Source organism: Orycteropus afer, unplaced genomic scaffold, assembly GCF_000298275.1.
Source record: "Orycteropus afer afer isolate SDZICR_OR568_19922 unplaced genomic scaffold, OryAfe1.0 scaffold00137, whole genome shotgun sequence".
Classification (NCBI taxonomy): Eukaryota; Metazoa; Chordata; class Mammalia; order Tubulidentata; family Orycteropodidae; genus Orycteropus; species Orycteropus afer.
In genome coordinates, this window is record NW_006921724.1 from 6,352,478 (window position 1) to 6,371,354 (window position 18,877).

At 39.9% G+C, this 18,877-nt stretch overlaps 1 protein-coding gene across 1 annotated transcript in view; it reads left to right on the top strand.

Annotated features, from left to right (window-relative positions):
* Positions 1-2,577: 2,577 nt before the first annotated feature.
* The window catches only part of IGSF5 (immunoglobulin superfamily member 5), a 61,021-nt gene continuing 44,721 nt past the window's right edge, over positions 2,578-18,877 (top strand). The window contains exons 1-3 of the mRNA XM_042781615.1: positions 2,578-2,611; positions 2,900-3,217; positions 9,291-9,593. Of these exons, the coding sequence (XP_042637549.1) occupies positions 2,578-2,611; positions 2,900-3,217; positions 9,291-9,593 (655 nt within the window). The remainder of the gene's footprint in view (positions 2,612-2,899; positions 3,218-9,290; positions 9,594-18,877) is intronic.

Sequence of the window (18,877 nt, forward strand, 5' to 3'; positions counted from 1 at the left end):
TTTTGCTGGAAACCACAGGTATGAGTTCAATTCCAGACCTGAAGGGCAGCTAGGAGCCATAGTCTCAGTGGTTCCACAGGCTCTAACAGACCAGCAAACCTGGTCCCCTTCTCCCCCCTTTTTTTTTCCAAATGCTTTTGAGTTTTGTTCCACATTGTTCTCCCTCTCTATCCAGGATCTCCTACATAGATACCCCTCTGAGTGGTTGACAGTGGTAGCCGGGCACCATCTAGTTCTTCTTGTCTCATAGTCATATAGGCTGAGGATCACATGGTATACCAGTTGCTTGGACCAATTGTTTCCATGAATCTTTGGTTTTCTTAATTCTTCTTTGCTTTGGATGAGGAGAGACCCATCATTGCATCCAGATGGCTTCTTGCAAACTTTTAAGATCCCCGTCACTACTCACCAAACTAGAAGGTGGAACAATGTTTTGTGTATCATGTTATGCCAATTGAGTTTGATTTCTCCTACAACTATGGTCCTGAGCTCACAGGTTCAACTACTCGCTCCCTCTGGGTAGCTGGCTATAATCAAGAAGTGACTACAATCTTGTCCCTTGTCAGCTCTACTATACACCTGGGAATTCTTAGAGAACATACAAATACACTTGTAGGACCATTGTCTGCCAACCCTATACATGGTCTTGGGTACAGGGAGTTTACTTTTCATTGTAGCAAAGGTTTCAGGTAACATTGTCAGAGGAATTTAGTCCTTAGGATTTTGTGCTTTGGCTGGTGGTTTGAATCCACCTGGAGGTGCCTTGGAAGAATGTCCTGGTGATCAACTTCAGACGCATCACCCACTAAAAACCTTATGGAGCACAATTCTACCCTGACATCTCTGGGATTGCCATCAGTTGGAGTTGACTTCATGGCAACTTTTTTTTGTTTGTTTGTTTGTTTAATTTAAAGGTGGAAGCCACAGTCAAAGTTTACACTTGGAATAGTTTTTTTCCCTCCCTGTCCCTCATCTCCCAGCAATGGCTGGGATAGGAGCTGCCTAGTAAGGTATAGGGCCTGCATGCATTTTATGACTCCTCAGTCATATGTTCAGTCTGTGGGTTTTTTTAAATACTGGCTTTGGAATGTGGTGTTCAGGGGTGAAATAGTTTCACTGTCTCTCACAGAAGAGAAAGGAGCTGTGGGTTCATGGAAGTGTGCTTGCTATGTTGGAGTTACCTCAGCTGGTTAGCCTGGACCTCATCCATCTCTGCATTCCCCCACCCAGTTCTGTAGGTTTTGTCCATGAACTCTGGTTGGTCCTCCATTAGGAGTCTTGGTGGCACAGTGGTTAAGTGCTCAGCTGTTAACAGAAAGGTCAGTGGTTTGAACCCACCAGCCACTCTATGGGAGAAAGGTGAGGCAGTCTGCTTTGTAAAGTTTACAGCCTTGGAAACCTTATGGGACAGTTCTACTCTGTCCTGTTGGGTCACTAGGAGTCAGATTCAACTCTGCGGCAATGGATTTTGTTTGCTTTTGGTCCTCCCATGGTGAGAAGTAGGAGAGAAAGTTGTTATTAGAGTATGTAGCATGAGAGTACATCTGGTCTCTCCTCTGAGGTTAGATTTGGCTTCTCCTTTCCTTTCCCCCTTCTTCTAAAAATGCAATTCAGAGTTCATGGAAAGGGATGAGTTGGAACAGTGGCTGTGGCCTTCCTGGGGAACCATGGCTGACTTCCCTTCCTAAGGCTTTTTTTTTTTTTTTTTTTTTAAATTCCAGATCAAAGGGATCCTAGGATGAGAGAGTATTGGCCAATGGTAAGGGCAGGGGAGAAGTCCCACCTTGAGTATTTCTTAGTTTAGAGAGTTTTTCTGTATTTACCTGAACTGGATTGCTGTTAGCTGCCTTCCTGTTGACCCCTGACTCATGGGGGCCCCATACTCTGGCTCTGGTGATCAATAAGGTTTCCACTGGCCGATTTTCAGAAGTGAACTGCCAGACCTTTCTTCCAAGAGTGTTTTAGTTTGGAATCTCCACTGAAATCCCTTCAGCATTGTAGCAACACACAAGCCCCCACTGACACAAGGGTGATGGATGTGTATTGAGTGCATTAGCCAGAGGGTGAAGTGAGGTCTCCTGAACTGGAGGTGAGAATTCTACTGCAGACTGTCAGGAAAACTGGATTAGCTCTCCTTCTCAATCCTGGCTGCTGCCACTTGTCCCTGCTTGTCCCTGGACCCTGTTCTGTGAAACAAGCAGTCCATTCTCTCCATTGACAGGTTCTGGCAGAGCATTCTGGGTGCTCAGGTGAACCGTTAATGTGTATCAGCTTGGTCCCTCCCCAGAAACCTTTAGGGCTGTAATAAAATTCTTTTAGAACCTACCTTACAACTTAACCATATATGTTGGGAAAGTAAAGGGGGAGGTGGTAGTTACTTGCGGTCACACTTCCAATTATGCATTGTGTTCACTGGTATGTTTGAGCCCATTTTTGGCAGCTGTTGTTTAGAGCCTTCCAACCTAGGGGCAGGATATATTGGATGGTAATCTGTTGTGATCTATAAGATTTTCATTGGATGTTTTTCAGAAGTAGATTGCCAAGAGTTTCTTCTTAGTTTGTCTTAGTCTGGAAGCTATGTTGAAACCTATCGAATATGGTGACCCTGCTGGTATTTGAAATTTGGTGGCATAGCTTGCAGCATCAAAGCAAAATGCAAGCTGGGTGGTGGGAAGTGAGACAGAGGAGTGGAAAGGATGGCATGGCATTGGTTTAGTGTCCACTGGAAGTCCTGACCTACTGGTGAAAGACTTGCTGTTGGATTAGTAAGGCAATGGAGTCTGAGTTATGGGATGGACCCTCAGGAGATGCCCACTGGTCAATACAGAAGAGTTAAACTGTACAGTTGATTTATGCAGAGTCATTTGCTTATTGTTTTGAAACATTGGTTGCCTTCTAGCCTCTGGATCCAGCTACCAAATCCTAGAAGGACCCAAGAATGCAACAGTGCTGATGGGCTCAGAGGCCCACTTCAACTGCACCGTGTCACCAGGCTGGATGCTCATCATGTGGGCACTGAACAACACAGTGGTTCTGAGCCTCACTCCCAAGGAGCTCATCATCACAAACAACCGTTTCACCTCTTTCAGTTACGAAGTGGATGGTAACTTTGTCTCTGAGATGATCATCCATAATGTGCAGCCAAGCGATGCAGGACGCATCAAATGCAGTCTTCAAAACAGTGACCGGGATGGCTCTGCGTTCCTTTCAGTCCAAGGTGTGTATGCAAGTAGATCTGCACGGCCGGGGCAGGGGGCATCTGTAGCCCATTGTGTTAGATGTTGGAGGGCTGGAGGGACTTCAGAAGTTCATGCCAAATCTGATGACATATTATCTATCCTTTAGTTGATATGTATTTAGAATTATGCTGCCTGAGTAATGTTTATTGTTCTGTTTGTTTCTTCCCTGTCTTCTTTCCTTTCATCTCTCCTTTCCTTTTATTAAGACACTTAGAAAAGGATTACAATTATTTCCCCATGTAATGCATTTTAGTATCTCATATCTTTTCTGGAAATGTATCCTGGAATTTCCCTGATGCCAACTGTAGTCACTTTTCCTTGCTTTGGAGTCTCAGGATGGTGAAACAATGAACACACTTTAACTAACTGAAGGCTAGAAGTTGTAGTCCACTCAGATGTGTCTTGGAAGAAAGGCTTGGTGATCTGTTTCTGAGGAATCAGCCATTGAAAACCCTAGGGATCACAGTTCTAATCTGATCCACCCAAGGTCACCATGAATTGGAATCGACTCCATGGGGTGTGGTTTTCTTTGACTTAGATAGAGTTAACAATCATTGTCCCTTCTCTAATTTTTCATATACTACACTTGATTATATTTATTTGCCTTATATCATTTATTACCTTTGAAGGATGCTTTCACTCTCTCTTCTTCCTAACTGAATTTCCCCAGTTTTTTCTCTGTACCTTACCCTAATTCACAGTGGTTCCTATCATCAAGGATGTGTGTTCACCAAAAATGCCATCTTTCAGTAAAAAGAATATTTAAACATTATAGTAATGGATAACTTACTTTTGTATCATTAATGATAATTTTGATGGACGTAGTTACATAGTGGGGGGAAAAGATTCTTCACAATTATTTTGAACAGTCTTATCACAGCCTAATCACTTTGCATTCTTTAAAAGGGTATTATGTATTATTGATAGATGCATCAATGCTAAGAGAGCTCCTGATTTCCATGGCAACATCCTTTACGTAGCTCATGTGTGTTTTTGAATTTTTTTTTTTTTGTTATCTACCTATTTACTTGTCCAGTAGAAATTCTCAAAGATTCTGTCTGCAAATCAAATTTGATAACATTGTATAGAGATATATGCCTCTATTTTTCAATTTGCATTTTTATGCTTTTTTACTATGGAAATTCAGCCAAATTGCCATGATTTTCCTTTTCTGTGTCTTTAATTTTGAGTGATTTAATTAGAGATACAACAATATTTTATAAAGAAGTGATTTTATGAGGCTATTTAGGATTATTGGCCTAAGTTTTCATGACCAGATTCTTACCACAATAATTTGCAACATAAGGAAAGAACACAGGAAAAGGAGTCAAATGTATGTGTTCTGGCTTTGCTTTTATCAGGTAACTCCCTGGATGGACACTGAGATAGCTCAATTTCTTTGTCTCTAAAATGGTGATAAGATTTCCTTGCCCGCCTTACAGTTTTATTATAAGGGTCAAATGAAAAAACTGACTGAGATGATGGTTTGAAGACTCCAAAGACATATCTTATTTAGTTTACTGCATATTAAGGTGGAGAACCACTGTGGTGTAGTAGCTAATAGGGTGGACTCAGGAGCCTGACTACCCAGGGTCAAGTTCCAGCTTTATTACTTACTAACTATATGACCTAGGTCAGAATTTGTGATGACTTTGTACCCTAGTTTCTTCACCATAGGGCTATTGTGGGAGCAAGTGAGTAGGTGTATATAAAACCTTTATTTAGAATAGCATCCAGTTCACAGCAATTACTACGTAGTCATTCATGATTATTTATTGTGTTCCCAATAGGAGCATGACATTGTGTTTGGCCTTGATAGGTGACTTAAAGATGAATGGAGTCCCTGGGTGGTGCAATGGTTAACATGTTCAAGTGCTAACTGATAGGTTGACAGTTCAAGTCTACCCAGAGGTTCCTTGAAAGAAAGTCCTGGTGATTTACTTCAGAAAAGTCAGCCATTGAAAACCTCACGGAGAGCAGTTCTACTCTGACACATATTTTTCAAAAAAGTTGAATAGAATAAGACACAGTCCCTCACCTCAAGAGCCTCACAAGAAAAGTGGTTAAGATAAGTGCACAAATAATTGTGGTGCAATGAGGGTGCTGGCAAGTGCAATGGAAGCAACACAAGCTCAGGTTCAAAATGAGAAGGGAGATGAGAGAATCAGGAGAGCTTTCATGGGAAACCCTGTCTGGAAGGTGCCATTTGGGATTTGGCTCATGTGATTGTAGATTGTTCAGTCAGATGGGAAAGGGATAACGGAAAGAGCCCACCTGGATCAAGGAAACACAGAGTCAGAAACATGATTCTTTACTGCTATGCATATAGCACATCAAATTTGTTAATGCATGTGGTTTTTAGCATCTTTTCCCAAAGCCATAAATCTAAAGAATCATATGGGCAGTCCACTCTGGTGGTGTAGTGCCTAAGGCATTTGAATGTTAACCAGAAGGCTGGCGGTTCAAACCCACCAGCCACTCCTTGGAAGGAAGACTGGGTAATGTACTTCCATAGAGATACCTCCTCGGAAACCCAAGGACAGGTCGCTATGAGTCGAAATGAACTCAATGGCAGTGAGTTTTAACATGCCTTTTTGTATAATAGTAAATATTATAGCCTTTGCTTTTAGTGCAGATGAAGAACAAGCATCTAGGGAAGTTAGAGACACCTCCAAGGTCACACAGGAGGAATTCATAGAGTCTGGCTAGAACTCTGACCATTTTATCCTGGTTCCTTTGATCTGAATGATCTTTTGTTCTTAGTGGGATAAATGTTCTCTGGACAATAAGGTCTTCCTCAAGGGAAAAAGAATCTTGAAAGAGGAGGAAATACCCCATTTATTTTTGAAATTAATTATCCAAGGATTGGTTCCTCCCTAATTTATCAACAAACAAAATGAAAAGAGCTTACATAACTCCAAGTTGAATCATCCAAAAGCTATGTGAAAATTCTAGTCGTCGTCACCTTTGTATAATGTGTTTGTTATGCTACTGGATTACCTTTGTGAAAGCAAATGGGAATGGGAAAAAGTTGAATCCCAGAAGAAGGAAATGATTCACATTACTGCATTTTGTCCAGTTATCGTCCAGTCCACCAATTAATCACACATTAAATTCTGGGCCTATTGTGCTTTGAGGGCCACAAGGACGTTCTCATATTTAATGGGGCAGTATAATTTCTCTCCATTTCTGTCCTCTTAAACCTCTCCATCAAACAAAACAATTCACAGACAAAAAAATCAAAACAAACTTAGGAATAAACATAAAACTCTTTACCCAAAGGGGACAAAGCCTTCCCCTACTGATTGTTGTATTTACAGTAGTCCTTGAATTAGGAAAGAAGCCTTCCTTATTCCAAGAGAATATTCAGAAAAGAAATTCTTGGAACTCTAAAACTTCAGAATAAGGAGTTTGTAGAGATAATCTAGTTCAGTGTGGTACTAACAGTTGGCATGGTTGGCTGCTAACCAAAAGAATGGTGGTTTGAGTCCACCTAGGGGCTCTGGTAGCATAGTGCCTAAGGCACTTGACTGCTAACCAGAAGGCTGATGGTTCAAACCCACCAGCAACTGCTCTGAAGGAAGGTTGGGCAATCTACTTCCTTAGTGATTCCGCCTTGGCAACCCAAGGAGGGGTCGCTATGAGTTGGGTCCGACCTGATGACAGATAACAATAACAACAGAGGCACCTTGGAAGAAAGGCCTGGCAATCTACTTCTGAAAAATCAGCCATTGAAAACCTATGGCATGAAGTTCTGCTCTGACACACATGGAGGTGCCAAGAGTCAGGATAGACTTGATGACAACTGGTTAATTCAGTGTCATCTGGGATTATGGGGTGTCCTCCAGACCCTTTCAGGGTGGTCTGTGAAGTCAAAACTGATATAATAATAATAATAATAATAATAATAATAATAATAAGACACTAGATGTCTTTTCATGCTCATTCTCACAAGACCACAGAGGAATTTTCTATTCTACATTGGGGGAGTCTGTAACTCAGTGAACTCAGTCATTTTCCAAATGACTTATGTATAATGATACAAAATCATGCATGTCTCAGATATCAGCTATCAGATAGAGCAGTGGATTTTAATGTAACCAAGTATGAAAATTCCTTGCTTAAATTTCAGATTCCATAGTGTAAATACCCTGTAGGAAGCCACCACTTACCCAGTTTTGATATAGTTATCAAAGAAGAATATCAGCGATTATCTGAAAAGTTTTAAATATTACTCACTATCACAAATACATCTCTTTGAGAAGTGAGATTTTCTTTATATACTTCAAACAAAAGAATACATTGTAATAGATTGAATGAAGAAGCAAATATGAGAATCCAGCCAGACATGAAGGAGATTTGTGTAATTGTAAAACAGTGTCACTCTCCTTAATAACATGTTTTGGTTTAAAATTATAATTATTTTTCATAAAAATTTTACTGTATTAACATGGAGTGGGGCAAACCTTGTTATTTTTAAATTAATAGTATTTAAATATTTTAAAATAGGCAAATATTTAAAGTTCTTAGTTTTAATTTCAAATAGGGTACATATTCATAGATACAATCCACATAAATTAAAGGTCTTTGGGATCTTCAGTGATTTTTAAGATTGTAAAGAGTTCCTGAAACCATAACTGAACCATAACTTCTTAGTATCACTGATTCAGTCAGTTATCTCAGCTGAGATGTGGAATGACTTGCCCAAAGTAGTGGTGGTTTTGTGATGGAGCCAGGACTGAAAGATTATTTGATTATTCATCCCATGTTCTGTCCATTATACTATGCAACAAGAAATTTTAGAACATTTCAATATATATTTCTTTATGACTGTATCTTTACCAGAATCAGGAGCTCTGATGGCATAGTGCCTAAGGCACTTGACTGCTAACCAGAAGGCTGGCGGTTCAAACCCACCAGCCACTCCTCGGAAGGAAGGTTGGGCAATCTACTTCTGTAGTGATTCCACCTCGGCAACCCAAGGAGGGGTCGCTGTGAGTTGGGTCTGACTCCACGGCACATAACAACAACAGCAACAGCATTACCAGGATCAACCTTTAAGTTATTTTAGGAGTACTGGCCACATACAAGGGTTCTTTTCAGATGGTCTATTTACAGTGTGAATGTTGAAATACACAAGTGGTTTAATAAAAACTTTCAAATGATTTATCTGAGTAAGATATGATTTGGCTTAGTTATTATAATTGTATTAGATTAGATTTTGACTTAATTTGTAATTAGAAAAGTATTTTAAGACATCATTGAAGGATATTATGTTTTAAAATATGTGACCCAATACATAAAGAAATAGATGGATGAATGGAGAGAGAGAGAGAGTCAGAGAAACAGACAGACAAATTTGACTAACCAGATGCTCCTGGGTGGTACAAACTGTTAGTTCGCTTGTGGCTGGAAGGTTGGAGGTTTAAGTCCAACCAGAGGTGCCTCTGAAGAAAGTCCTGGTGATCTACTTGTGAAAAATTAGCCATTAATAACACTGAAGTGTACAGTTCTATTCTGACACACATGATTTTTAAGATTGCAAAGAGTTCCTGAAGCCATAACTTTGGAGTCAGAGTTGACTCCATGGTAACTGGTTTAACTCAATTCTAGGAAAAGATTGCTTCCCCTGAAGTTCTGGGGTGCATTCTCCTTACAACGGGAAGAATAGAAGGTTTCGGGTCTTAGGGTAGCCTGAGAAAATTTGCAACTCTGCTTCAGTCATTGTGTAGCCCCAGTGGTATGCACATCTGCATTCTTTTTCACATATCACTTATTTTCCCCTGCCTCCTGATTTTCTCTGTTTTATTTTCTCAGTAATTTTTTGTTTTCCAGTGAGCATCCTCACCTTCTCCAGGGAATTTAGCAGGTATAAATAAAGACACAAATAAAACCTGATTTAAGGTTTCCCAATTACAGTCACAGCCTCTTTCAAGTTGAGAAGGTGTCTCTCATGAATTGTGATTTGAAGCAAAAATGGAAAAAAAAAAAAAGAACACCTAGAACTGAGGGGAATTGCCATTCAGAATGTTTATCTTTTTTCTTCTATAGTTATGGGATCATTGCTCATTCCCAATGGAAGTCTTGTAGTCACTGAGGACAAGCCCTGTAATGTTACTTGTCTTGCGCTGGGCTGGGTCCCACTTCCAGATATTACATGGGCGATCAGTGTTCCCGTAAGCCATTCCAGCTATTACTCCTTCCCGGAGCCTGACGACCTTCAAAATGCAATGAGTATCCTCTCTCTCACACCACAAGGCAACGGGACTTTGACTTGCGTGGCTAATGCAAAGGGTCTGCGTGCTTACAAGTCTGTCGCTGTAAACCTTACTACTGTGATTGAGCCTTCCTTGGGTAAGTGAAACCTTGCTTTGCATACAATGAATTATTGTTCCATGCTTATATTTTATACGTCATGCTACTTAATCAACAATGCTGGGGAAAATTGCATGGTGACATTAATTTCAGGTAGGGGTGGTAATGAAGGCAAATTACCTGTACTGTCAGGTTAATGGCTGTAATTTTGTCTGCTTTTAAAACTCCATCTTAAAGCTCTTCTCCCTTTTCTGCCTACATATAAAAACAATGAAGAGTCTCACCAGTTATTTATCATAAAACAGTATCAAGTTCAGAGACAAACATTTGAATTGAAATTGTTTTCTCTAGTTTTTATCCATTGTCCTAGGCCAATATAGAGCAAGTCCTTCTAGTATTTGAGGATGGTTCTTAGGTCCTCTCAGATGCCTTCCAATCTCAGTGGAATGATGGTGTTTCTTTTTTCAACCCAGTAAATCCACAGTGTGTTGAAAGTATCAAGCCTATTTTATTTTTACCTTGACTGAATGACATAGCTTTAAAGTTTGATCCCAAAAAGAATCTGCTTTGGGGTCCTTGACATAGTGAAACTCAAACTATGCCCCTTCAAGTTGTCTGCAGAGGTTGCTGACTTCTGCGTCCACCTTGGCCAACTAGAAAATGGGAGCTCATCCTGCAGGGGTGTGCATCCCAGGATGGAGGGTGAGTTTTTCAAAAGAGGAAGGGATGGCTTAAAGAAGTGCTCTTCAGGTCATACAGCTGGATAGGGCAGAGCTGGGCTTAGAAGCTAGGAAGGGCTTTTCTCTTTGTTCAAAGCTTTTCCTACTACAGAAATGTCTTTATTTAAGACCTTTCAGATTTTGGACAAAACTACAGTCAAGTCAAAATACAGTTGATTCTTTTTATTCATGATAGTATATTCTATAAAGTCACTGGCAACACTAAATTAGCCAATACTGAGCCATTGTTCCAGGAAAAATACAGGGTTAGATTCCTGTATACCTCTGACCACAACATTTTTGTCAGTCTATCAGAACATAAGGAGCTCTGGTAGCATAGTGCCTAAGGCACTTGACTGCTCACCAGAAGGCTGGAGGTTCAAACCCACCAGCCACTCCTCGGAAGGAAGTTTGGACAATCTACTTCCATAGTGATGTTGTTGTTGTTGTTATGTGCCGTCGAGTCAGCCCTGACTCATAGCGACCCCTCCTTGGGTTTCCGAGGCAGTATCACTACGGAAGTAGGATTGCCCAACCTTCCTTCCGAGGAGTGGCTGGTGGGTTTGAACCGCCAGCCTTCTGGTTACTGCCTTGGAAACCCTAGGAGAAGTCACTATGAGTCAGATCTGACTCAATGGCATATAACAACATCAGAACATAACTTTGTTTTGGTGTTTTTGTTTAAAGACATCTTATTGAATACTTATTGTTGACTCATTAACACTGCACTCATGGCCAACAGTACTGTAACTCATGCCTGAATGAAGTTTATCTAGCACACCTGTTGGTTCCATGAAGCACATCCCAGCCTCCTTGTGCATGGGAGCACTAGACAGTACTTTGGGGCCATTTTGAAAAACAAAATCACCAATAAAAAAGTAAAAAAAAAAAAAAAAAAAAAGTGGCACTAAATAGACCATGAGAAGGACACTGGTTTGCAGTATGAGAGCTGATACGAGAAGGTAGAGTGTTGCCTTGATTGACCTCAGCTGGGAGCATGCACATTGGGCAACTCACATTTTTTTGCCTCTCTGACCATCTCCACAAAATGACCACAAAAATGCCCTATGTATGGAGCTCCTTGTGTATGGATTAGGGGGCTACAAATAAATGGTTTGAAATGGTTCATATTCACAACTACAGAATCTATGAATAATGAGGATCAACAGTAACAACAACAACAATAATAGTAAACCACACTATTGTACCAAGAACCAGGGAGTATTCTAAGCACTTTTCAAATATTCACCAAATTAACCTGCCCAACAGCCCTATGAATAGGTGCTGTTGTTCTTCCTACTTTAAAGGTGAGGAGACAGGGACACAGTATTGGAATCTGCTCATGATCATAGAACTACTAAATGGCAAAATTCAGCCCTTGAAATCTAGAGTCCGTAAACACATAAATGTCAATTATGCCCACTACCAATGGTCAGTGTGAGTGGCCACTTGAGTGGTATTTCTGTGAATGTATGAAAAGCTATTCAAAATCTAACCTGTTGTAAACACCAATTCTGTACCTTACACTGTTGAGGTTTATCTCAGTCAACACAGGCTTGTTCCCCCTGTGTATTCTGCCCCCACTGCCACCATCACGTGGGGACCTGCTCATGGCCAAAGAGACCTGCTTACAACAGAAATGAGTGCACAAGTGATGAAATGTTTCATGTAGAATATGGAGAATATGGAGAGATGAGTCTGTGGGGAGCTGGAGGCCACATGTCTTCTCCAGATGGAGACAATGATGCCAGCTCCAGCTGGTTATTGTCAAAGGAATGTGGACCTAGCACTGCCAGACTTTCCAGTTTTTCAAGAGAAGCTGAAAATCTCGATTTTATGTGAACTCCCCTGACTTTTAAATGTTGGAAACTAATTAAACATTTTTGTAACTCTTCAGGCCAGGAAAACCAGCAGGGGCTTGGCACTGTCCATTTGCCAAACCCTGCTGGAAAGTCTTTTTTATAAAAATGGGTCATAACTCAGTCAGTCTTGGATCTATGGAAATAGCCAAATGGTACCACAGTCAAAATTTATCTCACAAAGAAACAACTCACAGCCATTATTTTTCCCCTAAGCTCAATGAAACAAAACCAACTATAAGGGTTTCTCCCCTTTGTCTCTGTCATTTTCTGGGAGGCACTTTGCTCTGAAATAACAAACAATAGAGTGAGTCATTTGTTGGGGTAGGCTTTGCCTCTTCTTCTTCTTCTTTTTTTTTTTTTTTAATTTTTGTTGTGATTTGGGTGACAGTTTACAGAGCAAATTCATTTTCCATACAGCAGTTCACATATATTTTGTCTATGACATTGACTGCAATTTTCCACAATGTAACAGCTCTCTTCCCACATCCTGCCCATAGTTACCTCTTCCCTGTGTCCTTCCCTTCCATGCACTCCTGCCCCGGAGCTATCTCCCTGGGCATACACAGCTTTTCTATTCTCCCATGACTGATCTCTCCAAGGAGTGTACCTACCTAATGCGAATGTTCAGCTCATATGCCTGTCTTTTGTTTGGCTGGAGTCTTCTGCTTATTTTTCATGGACATTTATATACCTGTGTCTGAAGTGGCCCTTGGGATAGCTACTCCAGAGAAGCTTAGACTTGGTTTCAGTGGCTATCAAGGCCTTTGAGCTAAATGGTACAGAAATTTTTGTTTCTTTGATTTTAAGTCAAGGTTTTCTTAGCTCATTAAATTCAACAATATTCCATACTAAGACTGTACATGGAGATGGAACTAGAATTCAAACCTAGCTTTCTCTTTCCAGTTTATTATTCTGAATAATTAAAGACTTTCAGAGAAGTTGCAAGAATAGAACAGTGAATACCCATATACTTTCACCTATCAGTTATCAGTTGCTGTGGAGTCAATTCCAACTCATAGTGACCCATTTGTGTTCCTTGTTGTCACAAACAGTTAATGCTCTCAGCTATGAACCAAAAACTTTGAGATTCAAGTCCACCCAGAGATGCCTCAGAAGAAAGGCCTGGCAATCAACTTTCAAAAACATGAAACAAAACAAAACAGAACAGAACAAACTTACTGCCTTCGAGTTGAATCCAAAACAATCAATCATTAAAAATACTGTGGAGCACAGTTCTACTTTGGCACACATAGGTCACCATAGCCTTGATATCTTTACCCAGGTACACCAAGTGTACATTTTGCCATGTTTGCTTTCTCTCTTTTAGCTTTGTTTTGGTTTTTCATTGAACTATTTGAGAGTTAGATGGAGACATTATGACATTTTATCCTTAAATACTTCAGCATGTATATTATAAAAATAAGACTATTCTCATAATCTCAATATAATTGATAGAAAATTTAACATTCTACAATACTATTAAATAATAATAATAATAATAATAATAATAAACCCAAACTCACTGCTGTCAAATTGATTCCAACTCATAGCAACCCTTTCTTATGTTTCCAAAGCAATATCTCTATGAAAGTAGATTGCCCAGTCTTCCTTCTGAGGAGTGGGTGGTGGGTTTGAATCACCAGCCCTCTGGTTAGCAGTCAAATGCTTTAGGCACTATGCCATCAGAACTCTTATTACATGATATACAGTTCATTTTCATATTTTTCAGTTATCTTAAGAATGCCCTTTATAGATATATTTTTTTTCCTGACAAGTATCTAATGAAAGATCATTTCTTGTATTTGGTTGTCATCTTTAGTCTTTAATCTAGAGTAATCCTCCACTTTTTTTTTTTTTTGTCTTTCCCAATATAGACTTTTTTTCGAAGGGTACAGGTCATTTTTGCAAAATGCCCCTTGTCTGGAGTTGTCTGAGTTTTCTAACATACTTTGAAGGTAAGACATAAGTGATGTCATGTTGGCACATGAGGCCAATTTACTCCATCATTGATCAGTTGGTTAAGGTGGAGTCCCCAAGTTTCTCCAATAATAAAAGTCTGCTGTTTTGCCTTTATAAATTACACATAATCTGTCCTTTTCCTCAGCTGTCTTTCATCTAATAACATTTGCACCTACTGATAGCCTGAATCAATAACAATTGATTTTCTGCTTCTATCATTCTTTCCATATTTATAAGTTGGCATTCTTTTGTAAAGAAGAATCTCCCTGATCCTTTTATTCCTTTTCTTCCCCTCTCTTCTTTCTTCCTCTTTTCTTTTTTTTCTCTCTCTTTTTTTAACAGTGTCAGTATGAGCTCATTTTCATTCAATTTATTATCATCTATGCCTGTAGTTATTCATTTTGATGCTCATATAGCTCCAGATTTGGCCAGTGGGAATCATGTCAAGCTGGCTCTTATATTCTTTTGATACCTCCCCATTAGTTTTTGAGCAAGGATCTCTAGTAATGTAGTGGTTAAGACATTTGGCTGTGAACTGAAAGGTCAGTGGTTTGAACCCACCAGCTGCTCTATGGAAGAAAGATGAGGCAGTCTGCTTCCAAAAAGATTTACAGCCTTGGGGACTCAATGGGGGTTGCTATGAGTTGGAATCAACTCAATGACAGTGGGTTTGGTTTTTCCAAGGTTTTGAGCACTTGGTCCAACAAGATGTTCCAAACTCACTGTGCACTTTCCCTGTCCCAGCCTAAGGTCCCTGGTGGTGCAATGGTTTATACTTGACTACTAACCGAAAGGTTGACAGTTTGACCCCATCCAGCAGTTCTGTAGAAGAAAGGCCTGGTGATCTGCAGCCAAGAAGATTACAACCAAGAAAATCCTATGGATCTCAGTTCTAATCTGCTGCACACGGGATCATCATGAGTCAGCATTGATGCAATGACAACTAATTTTTTTATTTATTTTTATTTTTTTATCCCAGCCTGGAATTAGCCATTTCTCCCAGGAGCCAACCCAGCTTGCTTTTAAGCTACAGGTATCTGCTGCTTTTCAAAAGTTTTGCTTTTATGAGACCAAAAAAAAAAAAAAAAATCAACCCAAACTCACTGCCATTGAATCGATTATAACTCATAGTGACACTCTCATTGGTGTCACATTCCAAGGCTATAAATGTTTACAAAAGTAGATCACCCCATCTTCTTTCTGCAGAGTGGCTGTGGCTGGTGGCTTTGAACCACTGACCTTTTGATTAGCAGCCAAATACCTTCTCCAGTACACCACCAGAGTTCCTCTCACTTTTATGAAAGTCCTACATTAGTACCTGTTTTCATTAACCAAAAGAAATCTGAAGATTTTTGCTTTAATGAAAAAAGGAAAAGGTGAAAATTGAAGCTAGTGTTCAGCCTTTGTTTCACAGTGAGCTGTTAAAGAGGCAGCATGTGCCCCAGGCAGTGAGAATGGTTCAGCCAAGCTCTTTACCCAGAAACCACACTCAGCATCTCAGCATCAAGCCGCGACAGCTTTGAACTATGTTTGTGTGCATTGTATGTTAGCATTATTTTAGGTTTTGTGTTATTTGGTATAATTTTATGGGTTAATATTTGGGTCTGAGAATGCTCTAAAATAATTTCCATATAAATGAATGATACCTGCTTCTTTGCTTTATATCATTTTGACTTACAAAAGGTTCATAGGAACCCTCCACTTTTGGATGGTGGGGAAAAGCTGTACTTAGATATGCTAAAACATAGTCCAAGCTTTGAAAGGGAAGATTCACAAAAATTGCATTACCACCAAATATCTTGAAATTGTTCAAACCCCTATCTTAACAAGGTGCTAATGCTGCAAATAGCTCTGACCTGAAGGCTGGGGGCCCTATAGGAACTGATTGTGAAGATTAGCTTGCCTACAAATTATTTCTTTTGTAGGGGATGAGCAAGGGGCACTTAATTTCCCTCAATTGGGCTTAATTCCGTTGAATTCTTCTTAGATGAGGAGTAGTGAGCGAGCAGCCTTAATTATGGCAGCTGGAATAGAAGAGCTCTGGAGAGGAAAGCACAGTGGGTGTATTGCAATGAGTCGTACTTTATTGAGCTCATTTGGAAAAGGGTAATTTGTTTCTAAATTATTCATCAGGCTCCAGAGCAGCTGGAGGCTCCCTACTTGGTGTGTGTTTTATGCAAGTTTTAGTAGCTGCAGACCTTATTACGTCCATGGTCAGAGGTGCTAGGTTGAGGAGCTCGTGACTATAAGTCTTGAGGAGCGCAGCCAGATTCGCAGAGAAGTGAGAATTAATGAGGCTGTCCCCAGTTCGGGCTCCTTCACAGACACCTGATGAACATCAATCCTGCCAGCCATTTCCTAAAAGTGTGAAGAATTTGTTTTCATTTCTGGAATGCTCCCGTTAAAGCATTGAAAGAAGAATGATAAATAGCAGTTTATAAACCTTAGGATACACCAGACCTTCTAGAGTCTACTGATTGCTATTTATAGCCTAAATTTAGCTATACTCTGACAATTTCGAGGGCAGAGAAAAGTGATGAGAGTGATGGATGAGTCCTGGGTCTTTGGTCACTCACTAACAACTGTGTGACTTTGGGCAAGTCACTGACCTTTGGAGATTTGTTTTTTTGTTTGTAAAATGAGGGAGAGAAGAATAGATCAGGCACATCCCAACACATATTATACCTACACTGAACACATATATTCACACCCCACCCAAAGATTCTGATTTAATTGGCTTGCATGGGACCTGGACACTGACATTTAAATTTTAAAAATTTTATTGTGGTAATATATATATTATATAAAATTATCAAGTACAGAATTCAGTGATATTAATTACATTCACTATGTTACAAACTCATCCCCGTGATTTATTTACAAAATGGATTCATCACCCCAAACAGCAACTCTGTACTCTTAAGCAATAACTCTCCCCATCCTTCCCTAGCCCCTGGTAACCACTAATCTACTTTGGTCTTTATGCATTTGTCTATTCTAGATATTTCATGTAAGTGGGATCATACAATATTTGTCCTTTTGTGCTTGACTTATTTCACTTAGCATAATGTTTTCAAGCTTCATCCATGTTGTATCACACATTTCTCTTTCATTTCTTTTTATGGGTTAATAACATTCCATTGTATGGATATACCACATTGATTTATCCATTTGTCTGTTGATAGGCACTGGGGTTGACTTCACCTTTTGGCTATTGTGCATAATGCTGCAATAAACACTGATGTATAAGTATCTGTTTGAGTCTCTGCTTTCAAGTCTTTGTGTATATACCTAGGTGTGGAAGTGCTGGATCATAGGGTAGTTCTATGTTTAACTTTTTGAGGGACCGCCAAACTGTTTTCCCAAGTGGCTGCAGGAATTGTTGTTGTTGTTGTTGTTATGTGCCATCACGTCGGACCTGACTCACAGCGACCCCTCCTTGGGTTTCTGAGGTGGTATCACTACGGAAGTAGATTGCCCAGCTTTCTTTCTGAGGAGTGGCTGGTTCAAACCGCCAGCCTTCTTGTTAGCAATCAAGTGCCTGAGGCGCTACACTACCAGAGCTCCTGGCTATAGGAATTAACATTTTAAAAATAGTTCTCCACATTATTCTAATAGGATTAGATTAGATTAGTCAAGATTGGGGGCTTTTAGACTGAAAAATCTCAAAGGAACTACCTCTTAATCCAGCTTCATCTCATGCTACTATCCACACAGACTTGGATATCAGCAAGCCTGAGTTCAGATCTCAGCTTGCCCACTCACCAGCTGTATGACTTTGGGCAAGTTTCTAAACCTCTCTGCGCCTTAATTTTATACCTAACTTCTAGGAAGAGGTATTGTTGGTGTGAGAAGTCAGTGGATTTTAAACCCCTAAAGTACTTCAGGCAGTCTCTGACCCAGAGCACACCCCACAGAGGAGTGAGCAATTACCATCACTTATTTCACTGATCCAGAGAGCCCCTGTGTTCCCTCTAGTAGGCACAGGCACACGCTTTGCACATGTTGGTGGTGACATTTTGTATTAATACAGCTGGTTTCAATAAATTCTAGGTGCCCTTTAAAACGCTAGGCATCCCTTTGAGAGCATGTGGGAAATCCTATTTTCCTTTTCTTCACAGATGGGAAAAGGACAGTCTTGAAGCTGAGATTAAAGTCACAAAGTCAATTCAGTAATGCAATCCTAACATGCGTACAATTTTGTGAAGGAACTTAGGGAGGAAGGCAAGCCATGTTGAACTTCCTTAGTCACTGTTTGTGGGTTACTCAGGTATAGTATACTCCTCCTCTCTAGCAAATTTACTATTCACCGTGACTCATACATACCCACACCCTCCACTTAGGAACAAGTTGGTGTCTACCTTTGGTTTCTCTGAAAATGGAATTATTTCATGTAAGACCTACTTTGCATCTTCCCCAGGAGGATGATTTCCAAACATGGCAGAATGGAAAAGCATGAGTCAGAAGACCTGGAGCTTCCCTGTTCTTTGGGGCTTTGAATAACTTATTTTTTCTTTGTCCTGAGTGTTTTATTTATACAATGACAGTTGGATTATAGATTGGATCATTCCAAGGTTCTGTGTTTTTTGTTCACTGTCAAAATTTTTGATGTATATGATTATTATTATTAATTTTCTTGAAATCTACTATGAGTGTACTCATTTAAAAAATTGTTATTGTTGTTATTGTTATGTGCTGTCGAGTTGGACCCAACTCATAGTGACCCCTCCTTGGGTCTCTGAGGCAGTATCACTACAGAAGTAGATTTCCCAACCTTCCTTCC